Source organism: Ahaetulla prasina, chromosome 16 (genome assembly GCF_028640845.1).
Source record: "Ahaetulla prasina isolate Xishuangbanna chromosome 16, ASM2864084v1, whole genome shotgun sequence".
Classification (NCBI taxonomy): Eukaryota; Metazoa; Chordata; class Lepidosauria; order Squamata; family Colubridae; genus Ahaetulla; species Ahaetulla prasina.
Genome location: NC_080554.1, coordinates 9082093 through 9103083, shown reverse-complemented (window position 1 = coordinate 9103083; position 20991 = coordinate 9082093). Strand labels below are relative to the sequence as shown.

Here is a 20991-nt window from a genome sequence, read left to right as displayed (position 1 = left end):
TGCCAGGGAAGAGGGAGAGTGGGGTGGGGTTCAGTTCTTTTTAGGGCATTATATATTTATATTTGTCATTTGACTTTTGTGTGCCTTAAAGAAAAGAAGCCTGGCCTCCGTTGCAAAAGTGTTATTATTCTGAAAGAAAGATGCTGTTATTTTTTTCCTCTCATTTAAGCTCCTTTTCTTTCGTTCTTTTTTTTTTAAACAGGTTTTTCCCCCCCATCTATTGAAAGTAAATTTAATATGTCACAATTCCACCTACACAGCAACTCTGCCAGAAGCAAAGATCTATTTGGATTTTTTTTATTTTTTTTAAGCACAGAGTATATTTGGGTATGTATACACACTCACTTATTCCTTCAGACATACCGGAAGAGAGATTGACCTCTGGTACAAATATATACATACATACATACATGCATACATATATATTTTCTGCTAAAAGCTAACATTTCTACCAAATTGCATGCCAGCTGCAATCTCATTAACTGCATTTGCACAGCATTAATTTTAACTTTGCTTCCACGTATCTGTGCATTTCGTTCGGCATGTTTGCATAGCCTCAATCGGTTTGGAGAATGTACAGTTTTGGGATAGGGTACGAACAGTGGTGAAATCCAATTTTTTTTTTATTACCAGTTCTGTGGGCGTGGCTTGGTGGGCAGGGGAAGGATACTGCAAAATCTCCATTCCCTCCCCACTCCTGGGGAAAGGATAGTGCAAAATCCCCATTCTTGCCCTACTCCAGGGAAAGGATATTGCAAAATCCCCATTCCCTCTCCACTCCAGGGGAAGGATACTGCAAAATCCCCATTCCCTTCCCCCTCCAGGGGAAGGATATTGCAAAACCCCCATTCCCTCCCCACTCCAGAGGAAGGATAGTGCAAAACCCCCATTCCCTCCCCACTCCTGGGGGTATAGGATACTGCAAAATCCCCATTCCCACCCCACTCCTGGGGGAAGGATACTGCAAAATCCCCATTCCCTCCCCACTCCTGGGGAAAGGATATTGCAAAATCCCCATTCCCTCCCCACTTCTGAGGGAAGGAGATTGCAAAATCTCCATTCCCATCCCACTCTGGGGCCAGCCAGGTTCTCCGAACTACTCAAAATTTCCACTACCAGTTTTCCAGAACCTGTCAGAACCTGCTGGATTTCACCCCTGGGTACAAATCTCAAATATCAATTGATTTAGGAATCAGGTTTAGAAACATGGGCGAGGGAACGCAGCTGAGTTGCGTGCCATAGTATGGGTTTGTTTGTTTTTTAATCTGCATTAACAGTGATATTAAGCTTGAAATGGGAGGGGGGAGAGAAATTAATTTTTTTCTGATTCGTTGACGAACGGTTGCAAACGTTTTCAAGCAAAAGAAAACAAAAAACCTGAATTTCCTGCTAATGTAACCGGAGACTTTAAGTACGATTGAGTTAATCTGGGAGGAAAAAATAGAAAATACTGCGACAATAAAAATAAAAAAAGTCTGTAAGATGGATACAAATGAGAGCTACGGCTCCCTTCTGCATTTTAAATTCTAAGGATAACTCCGCGAAGTTTCATTACTGGTGTATAATTGTGTTATAGAACGCTAAATCAGCCCGCTACACTTAACCAGCAATAACGTTACGATAGCTCAGATATTCATTTTAATTAAAACATAGCCTCAAACTATTTCCGCGTTGCAAGAGGCCAAATTGAAAAAAAAAAATAGCCTTTTTTCCTTTTTTTTTTTTAAAAAAAGAATAATCTAAGCTCAAATAAAACAAATCCTTGACAATCTAGCATTAGTATCATTTTTTTCACCCCCTTCTTCCCTTCCCTTCGGGTGTGACTCTGGGGCAGTCATGTATCCGGCGTTAAAAATGGAACGAATGAGAGAGTCTGTGGAAGTAGGATTCTGACAAAGCGCCCGTTGCGCTTAGTGTACCAAAACTAATCATGGGAAATTTAGACATAAAGAGAAACATCATGTTTTATTGTTTCGTAGGCTGGTGAACATTTGCTCAGGGTTCCGCGATGGGGATGGCGTCGGCGGTTTAGCGCACAGAGACTGAGCTTGGACCGCCTGGGCTAGGCAGAGATCACACGGAGGCTTGTCTCCAAGTCTGGAGGCTGCGAAGGAGAAGCCGGACGCCTCCCGCTAGAGAAGGCTGGGATTTGGCCTGCCTGCCAACGAAAGAGGGCAGACGATCGGGCGAGATAGGAGTGGTGGTCCCGCCAAACTATCTTTGCGACGTTGGGATTCTGAGCGGGGGGAGGGGGGGAAGAAAAACTAAAAGACAACTATCGTGTGGGCTTGGAAAGATGTGGTATCGTATTGTCTTCTTTTATTTGTCCATCCATATGTCCACCCATCCACCTGTCCATCAGTCTGTCAGTTTACATGTCCATCCATCCATCAATCCATCTGTCTACCTGTCCACCCACCCAACCCATCCATCCACATGATCACCCATCCATCCATCTGTCTATCAGTCTATCCATCCATCCATATGCCCACCCATCCACCTGTCCATCAGTCTGTCAGTTTACCTGTCCATCCATCTGTCTACCTGTCCACCCACCCACACATCCATCCATCCACATGTCCACCCACTCATTCATCCGTCCATCCATCCATATGTCCACCCATCCACCTGACCTGATCTGATCTGTCACTTTATCTGTCCATCCATCCATCTACATGTCCATCTGTCCATCCATCCATCCATCCTGTCTACCTATCCACCCACCCACACATACATCCATCCACATGTCCACCCACTCATTCATCCGTCCATCCATCCATCCATATGTCCACCCATCCACCTGACCTGATCTGATCTGTCACTTTATCTGTCCATCCATCCATCCATCCATCTACATGTCCATCTGTCCATCCATCCATCCATCCTGTCTACCTATCCACCCACCCACACATCCATCCACCTGTCCACCAGTCCATCCATCCATCCGTCTACCTGTCCACCCACCCATCCACCTGTTCATCCATCCATCCATTCATACCTATGTCCACCCAACCACCTGACCATCAGTCAGTCAGTCTACCTGTCCATCCACCCGTCATATGACTGCCCATCCGACTGATCATCCATCTGCCTGTCCATCTCCCTGTCCATCCACCTGCCCCTCAATCTTCAAACTACATTTCAATGAACTACTAGAGCTCTCCCTTGGTCCTGCATGGAGCCGTTTTCCGGTCAAAGGATAGCTTCAGGATTTGGGCGCTGCGGCCATTTGTTCTTTTGTCCTGAGCGCAAACAGGAAAGGGATGGTCTTCCTAGTCATGCTTGCACGTTCAGCAAAGTGGGATGAGCCTCTTTGAAGCCCTTCTGGGTTCTGAGTTAAACTCGACATCGCCGGGACCCTTTCTTCTTGTGACCCTTCCGGGATGCAATCATCACACCCGCACACTTTGGGAGATGGTTGAGGGATTCAGAGCTGCTAATTGAGTTTTGCAATCCGGTGGTGGTGAGAGAAAGATAAAATGATGCAGCTGGTCTATCCCCCCCTTGTCTGACCCTCAAAAGCCCCTTCTTCCTAACCTTTCCTTGCCATCTTCTGCTCCCACTTGACAGGATCCATAACCTTTCTCAGCTGGAACAGAAAGTTCAATTAAGTTTTGTTGGCTTCAAATCCTGACAGTATCCCAGAGAAAAGATTAGGTACTCAGGGAGCTGCCATTATCCATCTGTTGGCTCTTTTGCTAACTGTCTCTCTCTCTGTGTGTGTGTATTCGCACAGAGAATTTTGCAAAATGACAAGATCTAGATGTGTGTGGACAGTGGGAGGGGAGCGGGGTGGTGGTGGATTGACTGTTGAACCTACCTCCCACCTTTCCATTTTGTAAACTTTGAACTCAATGATAACTACAATGAAAAGGATCATTAAAATAAATCAAACAGCCTGGGGCCATGAATCCACAATCCCCAATTCTGTTTAAACTTTTTCTTTAAAAAAAAACAACAATCCAAAAAACTTAGGATCTAGAATATGAAATCAGTCCGGAAAAGAGCTGCCGTGTTTCCCCAAAAATAAGACCCTGTCTTATATTTTTTTGAACCCTGAAATAAGCGCTTGGCCTTATTGCCATGCGCTCAAAAGCCCGATTGGGCTTATTATCAGGGGATATCTTATTTTGGGGAAAACAGGGTATATAAATAGATATTTGTAGATGATAGATAGATGATAGCTAGATAGCTAGTTGTAGATGATGGTAGAAGATGATAGATAGATAGATGATACATTGTACATGATAGATAGATAGATAGATAGATAGATGGATGGATGGATGGATGGATGGATGGATGGATGGATAGATAGATACCGTGTTTTCCCAAAAATAAGACCCTGTCTTATATTTTTTTGAACCCTGAAATAAGCGCTTGGCCTTATTGCCTTGCACTCATAAACCCGATTGGGCTTATTATCAGGGGATTTGTCTTATTTGGGGGGAAACATGGTAATAATGGAAGTTAAAAGATTCCTAGCTATGAACAAGTGGCTTTGGTTTCTCACAGGCTTCTACCACAGAAGACGATTACCAAGGGACAGGAAATTTGACTATAGTATTCAGTTCAGAATAAAGCTGGAAGGGACCTTGGAGGTCTTCTAGTCCAACCCCTTGCTCAAGCAGGAGACCATTCTAGACAAGCAGCTGTCCAGTCTCTTCTTAAAAACTTCCAGTGATGAAGGGAAAAAACCCAAATTGCACAGGTACCGTATATGTGGTACCTTGCTCAATAGTACTAACTGTGAGAGGGATCTTGGAGTCCTAATGGACAACCATTTAGATATGAGCCAGCAATGTGCAGCAGCTGCCAAAAAAGCCAACACAGTTCTAGGCTGCATCAACAGAGGGATAGAATCAAGATCACGTGAAGTCTTAATACCACTCTATAATGCCTTGGTAAGGCCACACTTGGAATACTGCGTCCAGTTTTGGTCGCCACGATGTAAAAAAGATGCTGAGACTCTGGAAAGAGTGCAGAGAAGAGCAACAAAGATGATTAGGGGACTGGAGGCTAAAACATATGAAGAACGGTTGCAGGAACTCGGTATGCCTAGTTTAACAGAAAGAAAGACTACGGATGACATGATAACAGTCTTCCAATATTTGAGGGGCTGCCCCAAAGAAGAAGGAGTCAAGCTATTATCCAAAGCACCTGAAGGCAGGACAAGAAGCAATGGGTGGAAACTGATCAAAGAAAGAAGCAACTTAGAACTAAGGAGAAATTTCCTGACAGTTAGAACAATTAATCAGTGGAACAACTTGCCTGCAGAAGTTGTAAATGCCCCAACACTGGACATTTTAAAGAAAATGTTGGATAACCATCTGACTGAGATGGTGTAGGGTTTCCTGCCTGGGCAGGGGGTTGGACTAGAAGACCTCCAAGGTCCCTTCCAACTCTGCTGTTATTATTATTATTAATAATAATTATTAATATTTTTATATTATATTATATTATATATATTATATTAATAATTATAATAATTATTATTATTAAGGACCTACAACTTCTGGAGGCAAGTTGTTCCACTGGTTAATTGTTCTAACTGTCAGGAAATTCCTCCTTAGTTCTGAGTTGAGTCTGTCCTTGATGAGTTTCCACCCATTGCTTCTAGTCCTGCCTTCAGGTGCTTTGGAGAATAGCTTGACTCCCTCTTCTTTGTGGCCACCACTGAGATATTGGAAGACTGCTACGGTGCCACCCCTCAGACATACCCATGTATGGTACATAAAAATATGCGTTATCAGAATAAGTGTTGAAAGGGACCTTGGAAGACTTCTAATAATTTGTCTTAAATGGTATATGGCAGTGATGGTGAACCTGTGGCACACGTAGCCATATCAGTGGGCACAGCTGATCTTCGGGCCTTCTGGGCTCACCAGAAGTAGGAAACCAGGCTGTTTCCTGCCTCCGGAGGGCCTGTGGTGGGTGGGGAAGGCCCGTTTTTCTTCCTCACCTGGCTCCAGATCCTTTCTATGCATCTGGGGAGGGCGAAAACAGCCTTCCCCAGGCCCTCTGAAACAGGGGTCTCCAACCTTAGTAACTTTAAGGCTTGTGGACTTCAACTCCCAGAGTTCCTCAGCCAGCTTTGCTGGCTGAGGAACTGTGGGAGTTGAAGTCCACAAACCTTAAAGTTACTAAGGTGGGAGGCCCGAAATGGCCCGTTTCCCAACTTCCAGTTGGACAGGAAGTGACCTTTTTTTACTGTCCCCAGCCTCCAGAGATCCTAGAGAGGCTCTGGAGGCTAGGGACAGTAAAAAAAGTCACTTCCTGTCCAACCGGAAGTTTGGGAAATGGGCCTTGTTGGGCCTCCAGAGGGCATGGGGAAGGTTGTTTTCGCCCTCCCCAGATGCATAGAGAGGATCTGGACCCAGGTGAGGAATAAAAACGGGCCTACCGGGCCATCATGTGCCAGGAGCGGGGGGGGGGGGAAGAGGGGTCTTGAGCGCATGCGCAGGGCGGGGCACATAGAATTATGGGTGTGGGCACGGCGCGCGCGAACTTTTTCTCCCCCCGCCCCCCATAGTGGCACGCTATGGCAAAAAGGTTTGCCATCACTGGTATAGGGTCTCCTGCTTGGGTGTGTGTGTGTGGGGGGGTTGGACTAGATGACCCCCAAGGTCCCTTCCAACTCTTTTGTCATTCTGTTCTGGTTCTTATCAAGGAGAGGAGCAACCTAGAACTAAAGGGACATTTCCTGACAGTGAGGACAATATGAACCAGTGGAACTACTTGCCTCCAGAAGTTGTAGGTCCTTCATCACTGGGTGTTTTTTTTTAAAATTTGCATTTATATCCCGCCCTTCTCCGAAGACTCAGGGCGGCTTACACTGTGTCAAGCAATAGTCTTCATCCTATTTGTATATTTATATACAAAGTCAACTTTTATTGCCCCCCCAACAATCTGGGTCCTCATTTTACCTCCCTTATAAAGGATGGAAGGCTGAGTCAACCTTGGGCCTGGTGGGACTTGAACTTGCAGTAATTGCAAGCAGCTGCTGTTAATAACAGACTGCTTAGTCTGCTGAGCCACCAGAGGCCCTTTTAAAGAAGAGACTGGTCAGCCGCTTGTCTGAAATGCTATACGGCCGTGATGGCGAACCTATGGCACACGTACCACAGCTGGCACACAGAGCTCTCTCTCTCTCTTCGGGTACGTGAGTCATCGCCCAGGTCAGTTCCACTGCCTGCACGCGATTCGGGATGTGCGGGGGGGGAGGGGGCAAGGTACATGCAGGAGATGTGCATTCAAGCACGGGGTGTCACGCATACATGCATGGGGAGGCAGGGGTCATGTATGCATACATGGGGTTGGGGGGTTGGGCAAGGGGGTTTTTGGGCCCAGGAGGCCTAAGGCAAAAAGGTAAAGGTTCACAAGAACAGTTTTTTCCCAAATGCCATCACTCTGCTAAACAAATAATTCCATCAACACTGTCAAACTATTTACTGAATCTGCACTACTATTAATCTTATCATCGTTCCCATCACCCATCTCTTTCCACTTATGACTGTATGACTATAACTTGTTGCTGGCAATCCTTATGATTTATATTGATATATTGACCATCAATTGTGTTGTAAATGTGGTACCTTGATGAAGGTATCTTTTCTTTTATGTACACTGAGAGCATATGCACCAAAGACAAATTCCTTGTGTGTCCAATCACACTTGGCCAATAAAAATTCTATTCTATTCTATTCTATTCTATTCTATTCTATTCTATATATGCTAGTCGTTCCTGACTGTAGGGGGCGGTGTTCATCTCCGTTTCAAAGCCGAAGAGCCAGCACTGTCCGAAGACGTCTCCTTGGTCATGTGGCCGGCATGACTCAACGCCAAAGGCGCACGGAACGCTGTTCCCTTCCCACCAAAGGTGGTCCCTGTTTTTTCTACTTGCATTTTTTCCCCCATGTGCTTTTGAACTGTTTGGTTGGCAGAAGCTGGGACAAGTCACAGGAACTCACCCCGTTACGGAGCACTAGGGATTCGAACTGCTGAACTGCCGACCTTTCGATTGATCAAGCTCAGCGTCTTAGCCACTGAGCCACTGCGTCCCCTACAGGCGTACTAGGCCTAAAATGGGAAGTGGTGTGTGTGTGTGTGTGTGTGTGAGAGAGAGAGAGATCCCCCCGAGGGCCCATTTTTGGGCCCAGGAGGCTGCAGGGAGGTCTACTAGGCGCAAAATGGGAAGAGAGGAGAGGGGGTCGTGCACGCATGCGTATGGGGGCGTAGGGGCATGGGAGGCATGCACGCATTGCACTATGGGTGCCAGCACATGCATGTTTCGGCACACGGAGAGAAAAAGATTCGCCATCACTGGTATAGGGTCTCCTGCTTGAGCAGGGGGCTAGACTAGATGACCTCTTAGGTCCCTTCTAACTGTGTTCTTCTGTTAAAATGTCCTTGCAGTCACCAACATTTTTGGAAACTTTAGTCCGAAGCCAAACCAGAGCAAAATCTGTTTCCCATTGAAAACTCCATATCCTTTGGCAAATGTGTTATTATCATTATTTTCTTAAGCGATGATTGGGCTACGAACCCTCCCAGCGTCCTTATTAACAGGAATTTACGGCATTCCTTTTTGAAAACGAAGAAGAAAAAGCGACCCATTTTTTAAGTTTTTTGTTTTTTTTTAATTCTAATGCTTTCGGCAGATTCTCCCGTTCAGTCCTGCTGTTTTTCTCTGTTCTCCTTCGGAAAGAACATTTGCTCGTTTCGGCACCGAATATACGGTTTTCTTCTTCGCTTCTCTGGTTTTCGACATGACGCCTCATTATTGGGGGTTGCTTGGGGTTTCTTTTTTGCACTTTGTGCCTGCAGAACAGAGCAGACTTTGGAGCCAGGTGTAAACAGGGCCCTTAATTGGGCACTTAGAACAAAACTGCAGCAAAGGAAGCCTTGTCGCTTGGGTGTTTTTAAACAACGACAACAACAAAGGGGTGAAAATCCAGCAGGTTCTGACAGGTTCCGGAGACGCGGTAGCGGAAATTTCGAGCAGTTCGGAGACCCGGCAAATGCCACCTCTGGCTGGTCTCAGAGTGGGGTGGGAATGGAGATTTTGTAGTATCCTTTCCCCCAGGAGTGGGGAGGGAATGAGGATTTTGCAGTATCCTTCCCCTTGCCACGCCTACCAAGCCATACCCACAGAACCGGTAATAATAAAAAAATTGGAATTCTACCACCATAAGACACCTGGTATGCTCTGCCACTCCACTGGCAAATCAGGCCTCCCAAGAATCCAAAAGAATTATTTTCATGAACTTCGAAAAGCTCTTCCTAGATCCATCCTTCCTTCCTTCCTTCTTCCTTCCTTCCTTCCTTCCTTCCTTCCTTCCTTCCTTCCTTCCTTCCTATCCCTCCATTCCCTTCCACTTATTCCTGTCTCCATCCTTCTTTCCTTATTCCTATTGCCTGCCTTCCTTCCATCCATCCATCCATCCATCCATCCATCCATCCATCCATCCATTCATCCATCCATCTCCTTCTTCCTCTCTCATTCCTGTCTCCTTCCTTTTATTTTATTTTATTTATTTTTTATTTTATTTTTCGTATTTTTATACCGCCCTATCTCCCTAGGGACTCAGGGCGGTTAACAACCAAATAAAAATATACATATAAATACAGATAAAAACATCCATTAAAAAACTTATTATAATTGGCCGAATAATTAAAATGATGATAATAAAAATAGTAAAATCCCCATTAAAATCAATTCGAATTTAAAATCTAGTCCAGTTCCTTCCTTCCTTCCTTTCATTTCTGCCTCTTCCTTCCATCCATCCATCCATCTCCTTCCTTCCTCTCATTACTGTCCTCTTCCTTCCTTTAATCCATCCATCCTTCCTTCCTTCTTTCTGTCCATCCATCCATCCATCCATCTCCTTCTTCCTCTCATTCCTGTCTCCTTCCTTCCTTCCTTTAATCCAGCCATCCTTCCTTCCATCCATCTCCTTCTTCCTCTTATTCCTGTCTCCTCCTTCCCTCCCTTCGTTCCTTCCATGCATCCATCGTCTTCCTTTCATTGCTGCCTCTCCCATCCATCCATCCATCTATCCATCCATCCATCCATCCATCCATCCATCCATCCATCCCCTTCTTCTTCTCATTCCTGTCTCCTTCCTTCCTTTAATTTCTGCCCCATCCATCCATCCTTCCATCCATCCATCCATCCATCCATCCATCCATCCTTCCATCTCATTCTTCCTCTCATTCCTGTCTCCTTCCTTCCTTTAATTTCTGCCCCATCCATCCATCCATCCATCCATCCATCCATCTCCTCCTTCCTCTCATTCCTGTCTCCTTCCTTCCTTTAATCTATCCTTCCTTCCTTCCATCCATCCATCTCCTTCTTCCTCTTATTCCTGTATCCTCCCTCCCTCCTTCCCTTCGTTCCTTCAATGCATCCATCTTCTTCCTTCCTTTCATTTCTGCCTCTCCCTTCCATCCATCCATCCTTCCATCTCCTCCCTTCCTCTCATTCCTGTCTCCTCCCTCCCTCCCTTCCACCTCCCTCTTTCTCTTTCTCACACACACACAAACATAGAGTCTGCTGGTATTCAGCTCCTTTCCCTCTCCATCCTGTCCCAGTTGGTCCCAGGGAAAGTTCCCAATTTCCCCCAATTCGAAACCTGCGGAGGGAGATAACGCTAAACCGAGCTGCCTTCACCTCCCAGTAAAACACGAGATTGTCCATCAAACAAGGTGACTGACGGCCTCTCCCCTTTTTCACCCCGGCTTGTTTCAAACAAAAACCTGTTATTCCTATATTTGCTTTGACAATCAAGCGTTTCAAAGCCACTTCTGGGGAAATTATGGTCCCATTTTATTCTCGGCCGCGCCGGCATGCAGAGACCGATAACATTGACATTCCCATCGCCTATTTACGACGCTCCCTTAAAAAGAGGCACTTCATCCGTCTCTATTTACGCCATTCAGTTTCATTCCCCCCCCCCTTTTTTTTTTTCACGATGGGGGGGAAAAAAAACCCACCCAAACCTCTTTTTAACAATCGTTTAGGGGTCATTGTTGAAAGTGGGAGCTTGACGCAAAAGAACCTGTCACCGTTTTTTTTTTTTTTTAAAGCAGTGTTTGGACTCTTTTGAACTGCAACCTTCCCCCTCCCCCCCCCTTAAAAATGCTGCTCGAGTGCCAATCGGAAGACAAAATTGGAAAACTGGAGCAGTCAATTTAGCGCAGTTCTTATGTTGACTACCTAAAAGCGGGAAGGGAAAACCGTAAAAAAAGCTGGGATTTTAAGAAGAACGGCCGCGTCCGTCAAAATACACCTGCTGGAACAAAGCCGTAGACAACAGCTCGTTTAGTAACCGTCCCAAGGTTACAACGGCACTGAAAAATGTGACGTATGACCATTTTTCACAGTTACGACCTTTGTAGCAGCCCGGTGATCATGTGATCAAAATTCAGACGCTTGGCCGCTGGTTCCTATTTATGACCGTTGCTGTGTCCCAAGGTCATGCGATCCCAATCATCATCATCATCCTCTTTTAACGACCCCGTAATCCCTTGTGGGGTGGAGTCTGGGCAACTGAATGTAGCTGAGTGTTTACTGGACGGATGCCCTTCCCTGTCGCCAATGCAGAGGTTTTTTTTTTTTTTCCCCAGCAGATATATTTTCAGTGTGCCCAGAGAGAGAAATATCTGCCTCTACCTAGGATCGAACTCACAGCCTCCTGATTGTGAGGCGAGAGCTCCACCTCTAGGTCACTGCACCCACTCTTACAAGCAGAGTTGATGGTTGTTGTTTTTTTGCATTTATATCCCACCCTTCTCCGAAGACTCAGGGCGGCTTACACTATATTAAGCAATAGTCTTCATCCATTTATATATTATATACAAAGTCAACTTATTGCCCCCAACAATCTGGGTCCTCATTTTACCTACCTTATAAAGGATGGAAGGCTGAGTCAACCTTGGGCCTGGTGGGACTTGAACCTGCAGTAATTGCAAGCAGCTGTTGTTAATAACAGACTGTCTTAGCAGTCTGAGCCACCAGAGGCCCTTGGTGGTGAAGCCTGATCCACTTAACAACCGAGTTACTAACATCAATGGCAGTGATTCACGTAACCACTGAAGCAAGCAAGATCATAAAATGGGACAAAACTCATTTTGCAAATGTCTCACTTAGCAACATTAATTCTGGGCTCAGTTGTGGTCGTAGGTTAAGGACTACGACCACAATTGGACTACCTGCAAGGAATACCTGAAATTTTCTTGTTCTTCCTTGTTTGCAGCCATCATTTCTAGCCCTGCCTTCAGACGAATCTATTTTCTAAAAGGAGAGAAACCGCTTCTGCTTTTTCAAGGCCACTCTGATAGCTCTCCAGGGTAAACAAGGCCTGCTCTTTTGAGACCAGCGGGGCCTCAGGCATCAGTCCCACGTTCTCTAACGCTCGGGCCAGCTTTCCAATTACAGGCTGCAAAGTCTGTCAGCTCAAGCAAGATACACAATCTTGCGTTGAAAGCTCTTCTCTGATGTCCTCGCCAGGCTTAAGCGCGTACGGAACACCTTCAACTGGACTTTGTGTGTTTAGATATCCAAGCTCACTCACGGTCCGTGTATTGTTAGATTTTCTCTCTCGGTCAGCATCTTAAACTTCGAAGGGGAGGAAGCAACTAGCAACAGTAAAAAAAAAAAAAAAAAGTGACAATAAAGGTTGCCTTGCCCTGCCCTGCCCTCCGTAGCATTGTTTCTCCAGAACGGGACAACTCACCACAGCCAAATTGCCAAATTGCAACTCACCAAAGTCATGTCGGAGTGCGCGCAGTGTGATTGTGTGAGACAAGCCAGGAGCAAATACAGTAAACGGAGGTTTGCATTTAAATAGTGGTTTTATCTACAAAGGATATATACATACACGTACTTTAGTCAGACTTCAAACAAACAGCAATCAGCAATTACAGTACGGAAGCACACACGGAGAGAGGGATATGTCCCAACAGGGCCTTTTCTTATTAAAGGTAAAGGTTCCCCTCGCACATATGTGCTAGTCGCTCCCGACTCTAGGAGGCGGTGCTCATCTCCATTTCAAAGCCGAAGAGCCAGCACTGTCCGAAGATGTCTTCGTGGTCATGTGGCTGGCATGACTCAATGCCAAAGGCGCACGGAACGCTGTTAACTTCCCATCAAAGGTGGTCCCTATTTTTCTACTTGCATTTTTTATGTGCTTTCAAACTGCTAGGTTGGCAGAAGCTGGGACAAGGAACGGGAGCTCACCCGGTTACGCGGCACTAGGGATTCGAACCGCTGAACTGCCGACCTTTCGATCGACAAGCTCAGCGTCTTAGCCACCAAGCCATAGGCTCTTAAAGTGATATCAGCCCAAAAACCTTGCTGACTCATTCCTAGCATTACATCATCGTAGCAGTTGGTCAGCTCTTAAATCGTTACGCTGACGGGTCAACTAGCCAAGGCCAACTTGCCACGGGATAATTCACCACAGCCAACTCGCCACAGTACAATTCACTGTGGCACAATTCAGCAGTTCAATTTAATGATTTAAAATGGCTTCAACCTTATTTTAGTTTTTGTCATTCACCTTTCGTTTGTCCTTCCTTTGGCATCCTTTCTTTCAAGATTCTATCTCACTATTTCTTCGATATTAGTGTAAAACTCTTGAGTTGTCCCATGGGGAGTTGGCCATGCCGAATTGTCCCATGGCAAGCTGGCCATGGCGAGTTGTTGTAGACCCTTGTTTCTCAGTTTTAGCCAGTTCAAGAAGACGCGTGGCACCAAACACCTACACACAATACCTCAGCAGAGATTCCTCGGTGTCCAGATGTTTCCAGTTGATTCCTCCTCCCTTCCCCTTCAAGGTTTAGGATGTTGACAGAGAGAATCTAACAACATATGGAGATCTTCAAGGCAGTGAGTGAATCTACCAGCTTCCAAGCTATATGTCCATCTCCCATCTGTGGCTAGAAGAGACCTTTCTGAATACCTTCCACTCTATATTTCTTCTCAGATGTTTAAGAATCTGAATGCCTCAGCCATCATCAATCACCACTATTATAATCCCCTACTGTCTATCTTTCTGCTCCCATTGGTCCACGTTTGGACTTCAACTCCCAGAATTCCCAAGTTGGTATGCTTTAACATATAGTAGAACCTAAAGAAAGGTTCTACATTAAGGCCAAAAAAAACAAAATGCACAGGTACCGGATATATGGTACCTTGCTCAATAGTAGTAACTGTGAGAGGGATCTTGGAGTCCTAGTGGACAACCATTTAGATAGGAGCCAGCAGTGTGCAGCAGCTGCCAAAAAAGCCAACGCAGTTCTGGGCTGCATAAATAGAGGGATAGAATCAAGATCACGTGAAGTGTTAATACCGCTCTATAATGCCTTGGTAAGACCACACTTGGAATATTGCATTCAGTTTTGGTCACCACGATATAAAAAGATGTTGAGACTCTAGAAAGAGTGCAAAGAAGAGCAACAAAGATGATTAGGGGACTGGAGGCTAAAACATATGAAGAACGGTTGCAGGAACTCGGTATGCCTAGTTTAATGAAAAGAAGGACTATGGGAGACATGATAGCAGTGTTCCAATATCTCAGGGGTTGCCACAAAGAAGAGGGAGTCAAACTGTTCTCTAAAGCGCCTGAGGATGGAACAAGAAGCAATGGGTGGAAACTAATCAAGGAGAGAAGCAACTTAGAACTAAGGAGAAATTTCCTGACAGTTAGAACAATCAATAAGTGGAACAACTTGCCTGCAGAAGTTGTAAATGCTCCAACACTGGAAATTTTTAAGAAAATGTTGGATAACCATTTGTCTGAAATGATGTAGGGTTTCCTGCCTGGGCAGGGGGTTGGAGTAGAAGACCTCCAAGGTCCCTTCCAACTCTGTTGTTGTGGTTGTTGTTGTTATTCTTATTCTTATCATTATATCTGGACTTCAACTCCCAGAATTCCCCAGCCAGTTGAGGTCCAGACATCAACTGACTGAGGAATTCTGGGAGTTGAAGTCCAGACATCCTGAAGGGGCCAAGCAAGGTTGAGAAACATTAATTTAGAGAGTAAACTCAGATGAACCAATTGCAGAGAAAAAAACTGGAGAAAACGTGAGCTATTATTATAACGAAGCAGAGAAATAAGCCCTGTGGGTTCTTTTTTTAAATTTTTTTTTATTAAGCCCAAAAACTCCGTCTCTGAATCATCTTTCTCTTGCGAGGCAGAATATCTTTCTGCTTTTACTTTTATTCCACTTTCTCTACTCACTGATAGGGGAGATTATGTATAATTGGCATCCCATGGGGTCTATTCATGGTTTTTTTTAAAAAGCCTTGCCTGAACAACGGCACTCAACTCTCCGTTTCTCCTTCTGTTGCCCCCTCAAACACTGTTTGATCAGATGTGCTAGTCTCAGCTTCCTTTTGTGAATGCCTCCTTATTATCTTTAATTAAATCATAACTCTGCAGGTATTTCCTTGTTCGCGCTCTGATACCATAACCAGTATCTATAACCTCCTGGTGCTGAAAATCGCGCATTGTAGTCCTCAATATAATATATATATATATATATAAAATAGCTTCTTCTCCCAGCGTTGGCAATGACAAATATGAATATTACTCATTAGCTGTTACAACTGCTAGGGAAACGTGTTCATGCACAGCATAGATGAAGGTTGGGCAATCTGGGATGCTTAACCGTGGGTTGAGTTGCATAGAAACCAGGAGTCCCAAACATCAACCCAGACTTGAAATCCTGGGTTTAGAAAATTTAGAACTACGCCGCCTTCGACATGACCTGAGTTTAACTCATAGAATCATCTATTACAACGTCCTTCCTACTTCAGCTTCAATCGCAACAATACATGAGCACACAGTAGATTTAAGCTTAATGTGAACCGCTCTAATCTTGATTGCAGAAAATATGACTTCAGTAACAGAGTTGTTAATGCCTGGAATGCACTACCTGACTCTGTGGTCTCTTCCCAAAATCCCCAAAGCTTCAACCAAAAACTGTCTACTATTGACCTTACCCCATTCCTAAGAGGTCTGTAAGGGGCGTGCATAAGAGCACAAGCGTGCCTTTCATTCCTGTCCTATTGTTTCCTTTTGTTATATCCAATTAATATATTATTACATACTCATACTTATATATATGCTTATATATTGTATAGTTATTTCATGTTTATGCTTATATATACTGTGTGACAAAATAAATAAATAAAAATAAAATAAAATAAATCTGTATGAGGCAGAGTTGCCAGGAGTTGAAACGGTTTCTAGGGAATAATAGAACGAGTTGAAAACAAGGTCGCCGGGAGAGACGTATATTTGGCTTCCATTTTCATACAACTTTTCAAAGAGGGGGCAATGTTCAAAAAGATTGAAATGTTGTTGTCAGGAGAGGGACACGGTGGCTCAGCAGCTAAGACGCTGAGCAGGTCAATCGAAAGGTCGGCAGTTCAGCAGTTCGAATCCCTAGCGCTACGTAACGGGGTGAGCTCCCGTGACTTGTCCCAGCTTCTGCCAACCTAGTAGTTCGAAAGCACGTAAAAAAAATGTAAGTAGAAAAATAGGGACCACCTTTGGTGGGAAGGGAACAGCGTTTGGTGCGCCTTTGGCGTTGAGTCATGCCAGCCATATGACCACGGAGACGTCTTTGGACAGCGCTGGCTCTTCGGCTTTGAAACGGAGATGAGCACCGCCCCCTACAGTCGAGAACGACTAGCATGTATATGCAAGGGGAACCTTTACCTTTTTGTTGTCAGGCACAAAGAAGCAGGAACACTCGCTGAATTCAAAGCACTGAAGGGTTTATTATTTCTGCCTGGTCAACTAACAGTCAAATCTAAATCTGCATTAGATAACAGGGGGAAGGGAATTCACAAGGAGCTGGAATTTTTGTCTCTTGTGGCTGCACAACGATTCCAAACTAATGACTCATTTAATTCCACCTTCCAGCTCATCCTGCTCAACTTCTACAATTGTGATTTTATGATCTGCTTTGCCCCTCGTTAAAGCTCCTCTGGATTTCTGCAACCCAGTAAAGAACTACCCTCCTTTTACCCACAAAGACAAACTTTGAACTTAAATGCACAATGGGTCAGAAAACAAACTTTATTTCGGTCATTGGCCAATAAAAGACAATCAATAAAACAACCCATGCGAAACTATCCCTTAAAAAAAAGAATTAAGCAGCCAGGTGCCGGCAAATCTTGCATGGAACGCACCCCGATATTGCTACTTTTAGAAAAAATGAATTCATCTTGTTATCTCAGGGCAAATAAACGCTACCAAAGCGCTCTGGGTATTTAAAGTGAAGGAAGGTAATTGACTAGTGGTGAATGCAATCCTTGAAATAATATGATCCCGGGTTGTATGAATAAGAGGCATAAAATCAAACTCACGTGAAGTATCCATACCGCTTTATAAATCCTTAGTAAGGCCACACCTGGAATGCTACATCCTGTTTGGACTTTGGAAAAAAGTGCAAAGAAGAGCAACTAACGCGATTAGGGGCCTGGAGACTAAAACATATGAAGAACAGTTGCCAGAATTGGGCATGGCCATTCTAGAGGGGGAAAAAAGGACTAGGGGTGACATGTTAGCAGCATTCCAGTATTTGAGGGGATGCCACAAAGAAGAGTGGGTAAAATTATTCTCCAAAGCACCAGAAAGCAGGACAAGAAACAATAGATGGAAACTAATCCAAGAGAGAGAAGTGACCTGGAATTAAGGAGAAACTTCCTAACAGTGAGGACAATGAACCAGTGGAACAGCTTGTCACCAGAAGTTGTGAATGCTCCATCACTGGAGCTTTTCAAGAAGAGACTGGACAGACACTTGTTTGAAACAGTATAGAGTCTCCTGCTTGAGCAGGTGGGTGGGCTAGAAGACCTCCAAGGTCCCTTCCAGCTTTATTCTGATTGAAGGCCCCTCTAGAACTGGCACTACAGTGGGGCTGCCTTCCATTTTGTTGTTGTTGTTGTTAGTTGCGAAGTCGTGTCCAACCCATTGCGACCCCATGGACAACATTCCTCCAGGCCTTCCTGTCCTCTACCATCCTCTGGAGTCTATTTAACCTCATGCCTACTGCTTCAGTGACTCCGTCCAGCCACCTCGTTCTCTGTCGTCCCTTTCTTCTTTTGCCCTCAATCTTTCCCAGCATTAGGCTCTTCTCCATTTATGGAGGCCAAATAGCTGCAACAGCTTAACCATCTCCCCGAGCTGGTTTCTTCTTTCGTAGACCCGTCTATTCCATTTCCACAGTCGCTGGGCTACATGCTCTAACTGCAGTTTTCCCTGCCTTGGCCAGGCTAAAAGCTGTGAGCGTTGTCGACTCAGTCTCCCGACTTGATTTATGACGGCGAAGGCCTCCTCTTCAGCAGAAAGGTGAAAGATATCAATCCTACAAAAAAAAAAGAAGAAGAAGAAGAAGCTGTAAGTGAAAATTGAAACTGTCAGGCAGGGTTTGTGGCCCACTCCGTCTCTCTTGCTCTTTCTTCTCTCTTCCCCCCCCCCCGCCCTCCGCCTCCTACCTTGGCCATAGTTTTAATTAAAAGGAGACCGAGGGAGGAATGTCTGTGGATGCATACCTCGGATAAATCACAAAGCCATCTGAGAAAGCTCTGTTCCTTTTGCAACCGCTCTGGCTTTTTCACACACTGGAGGAGTTGGCTAGCCAACATACTTCCTTTCAGCCGGATTGGGTTTAGCCATAGCTTATCACTGCCCTTTTTTTTACACCCCAGAAATCTGGCAATGTCTCAATGCGGACTCCAAAAAAAAATAAAAATGCCAATGCAATCCTTAACTTGCCTTAACAGAGGGATGCAATCAAGATCACAGGAGGTACTAATACCGTTCTATAAAGCCTTAGTAAGACCACACCTAGAGTACTGCATCCAGTTTTGGTCACCACACTATAAAAAAGAGGTTGAGACTCTAGAAAGAGAGCAGAGAAGAGCAACCAAGATGATTAGGGGACTGGAGGCTAAAACATACGATGAACGGTTGCAGGAACTGGGCATGGCTAGTCTAGTGAAGAGAAGGAAGGACCAGGGGAGACAGGATAGCAGTCTTCCAATATTTGAGGCGCTGCCACAAAGAGGAGGGGGTCAAGTTATTTTTCAAAGCACCCGAAGGCCAGACAAGGAATAATGGATGGAAACTGTTCAAGGAGAGATTCAACCTAGAAAGAAGGAGACAGTGAGAACAATCAACCAATGGAACAGAAGTTGCCTTCGGAAGTTGTGGGAGTTTCATCCCTGGAAGCTTTCAAGAAGAGACTGGACTGCCATCTGTCAGAAACAGTGTAGGGTCTCCTGCTTCAGCAGGGGATTGAACTAGATGGCCTATTTGGTCCCTTCCAACTCTGTTAATCTGTCAAGAATAGTCTAGTGAAGAGGACCAGAGGAGACATGATAGCAGTCTTCCAATATTTGTGGGGCTGCCACAGAGAGGAGGAAGGAGGTCAAGCTATTTTCCAAAGCACTCGAAGGCCAGACAAGGAATAATTGATGGAAACTGTCCAAGGAGAGATTCAACCTGGAAATAAGGAGAAATTGGAACAGAAGAGACATCTTCGGGCAACGTTGGCTCTTCTGCTTTGAAACAGAGATGAGCACCGCCCCCTAGAGTCGGGAATGACTAGCACATAGGTGCGAGGAGAACCTTTACCTTTACTTTACCCCAACTGAGGTAAAATCAACTTTGCCATTGTTTTTTTTTTTACCTCATGAACCTTTGCGGAGGTTCACGGCTCATATCCACCGAGCTTTTTTCGTTTGTTTGATAACTCGAAAAACTTGATGCACAAAACGCAGCCACTGGGACCCAAAGCAGCGTCTAATTCTTCAGCTTCCTGAACCGAGATGCAATTGTTTTCCGTGGCCTTTTGTGCTTTTTGTTTATGAAAAATCGATAGTTTAATATAGAAAAAAAAAAAAAGAATCCCTCAGCTCTCTCTTTAGAGATATATTACCTCCAGCAATGGAACAATTGTAGTCAATGTACTTTGAGAAACCAAGGTGGGTCACTTTAGAAAGAAACATCTCTCTTTTTAAAAAAATAATAATAATAATAACCTCAAAACTGCATAAAGACTCCTGATTTTAGAAGAAAAGGAAATTTTGAACATGAGTCTTTTGGGATTGTTCTTCCTGTCTGTTCATCGGATTTTTGTTTTGTTTTGTTTGTTTGTTTTGTTTCAGAAACGTCACAATTAAAATGAGGAATGCTGTAGGACAGTGATGTAACCCTTTCTGGCGCCGAGTGCCCAAAATGTGTGCGCATGTGCATGCACTGGAGCACTGGAATCCCAAAGACCGGTTGGCCGGCATGCGCATGCCTGTTTTTTCACCATTTTTATGCCATTTTCAAGCCATTTTTCGGGCCATTTTCAGGCTGTTTTGGCCTGAAAAATGGCCTGTTTTGAGGGTGTTTTCTGGCTGGTTTTTGGGGCCTTTTTTGGGGAATTTTTTTGGGTGTTTTTGGCCAATTTTCAGGCTGTTTTTCAGGCTATTGTTCAGCTGTTTTGGGGCCGTTTTTTCATAAACCAGAAGAGTAGTTGGTGACGGCGCAGAGAAGGCTCTGCGTACCACCTCTGGCCCGCGTGCCATAGGTTCGCCATCCCGGCTGTAGGACCTAAACCTTAAAATATAAATATGCAAGGTTAAAATACGTAGAAATTAAAAAGATCTCGCCCAGAAACTAGCAATATTATTTGAGGTTCTCTGCAAGGGTATGCTGACCCGGGCGCAAACGGCAGGTATACATATGTGTTGTTGTCTACCTGTCACCACAATTGCTAAGAAAAGAAGCCACTGGATAATCCCCATTTGTTCTGACAACCTGTTTTAGCACCGGAAGGCCAGATAAGGAACAATGGTTGGAAACTGATCAAGAAGATATTCAACCTAGAAATAGGGAGAAATTTTCGGACAGGGAGAACAATCAACCGTTGGAACAGAAGTTGCCTTTAAAAGTTGTGGGCGCATTATAATTTGAAAGACACGAA

General features: G+C 44.7%; 1 protein-coding gene across 1 annotated transcript; it reads left to right on the top strand.

Annotated features, from left to right (window-relative positions):
* Window positions 1-2296: 2296 nt before the first annotated feature.
* LOC131186215 (guanine nucleotide exchange factor subunit RIC1-like) lies at window positions 2297-10070 on the top strand (the record flags this gene model as incomplete). Its single annotated transcript, XM_058159569.1, is given in 4 exon segments — window positions 2297-2424; window positions 2426-2782; window positions 2830-2978; window positions 10036-10070. Coding segments are annotated over 4 exon segments (669 nt in total), but the record flags the coding sequence as incomplete, so codon positions are not given.
* Window positions 10071-20991: the final 10921 nt, after the last annotated feature.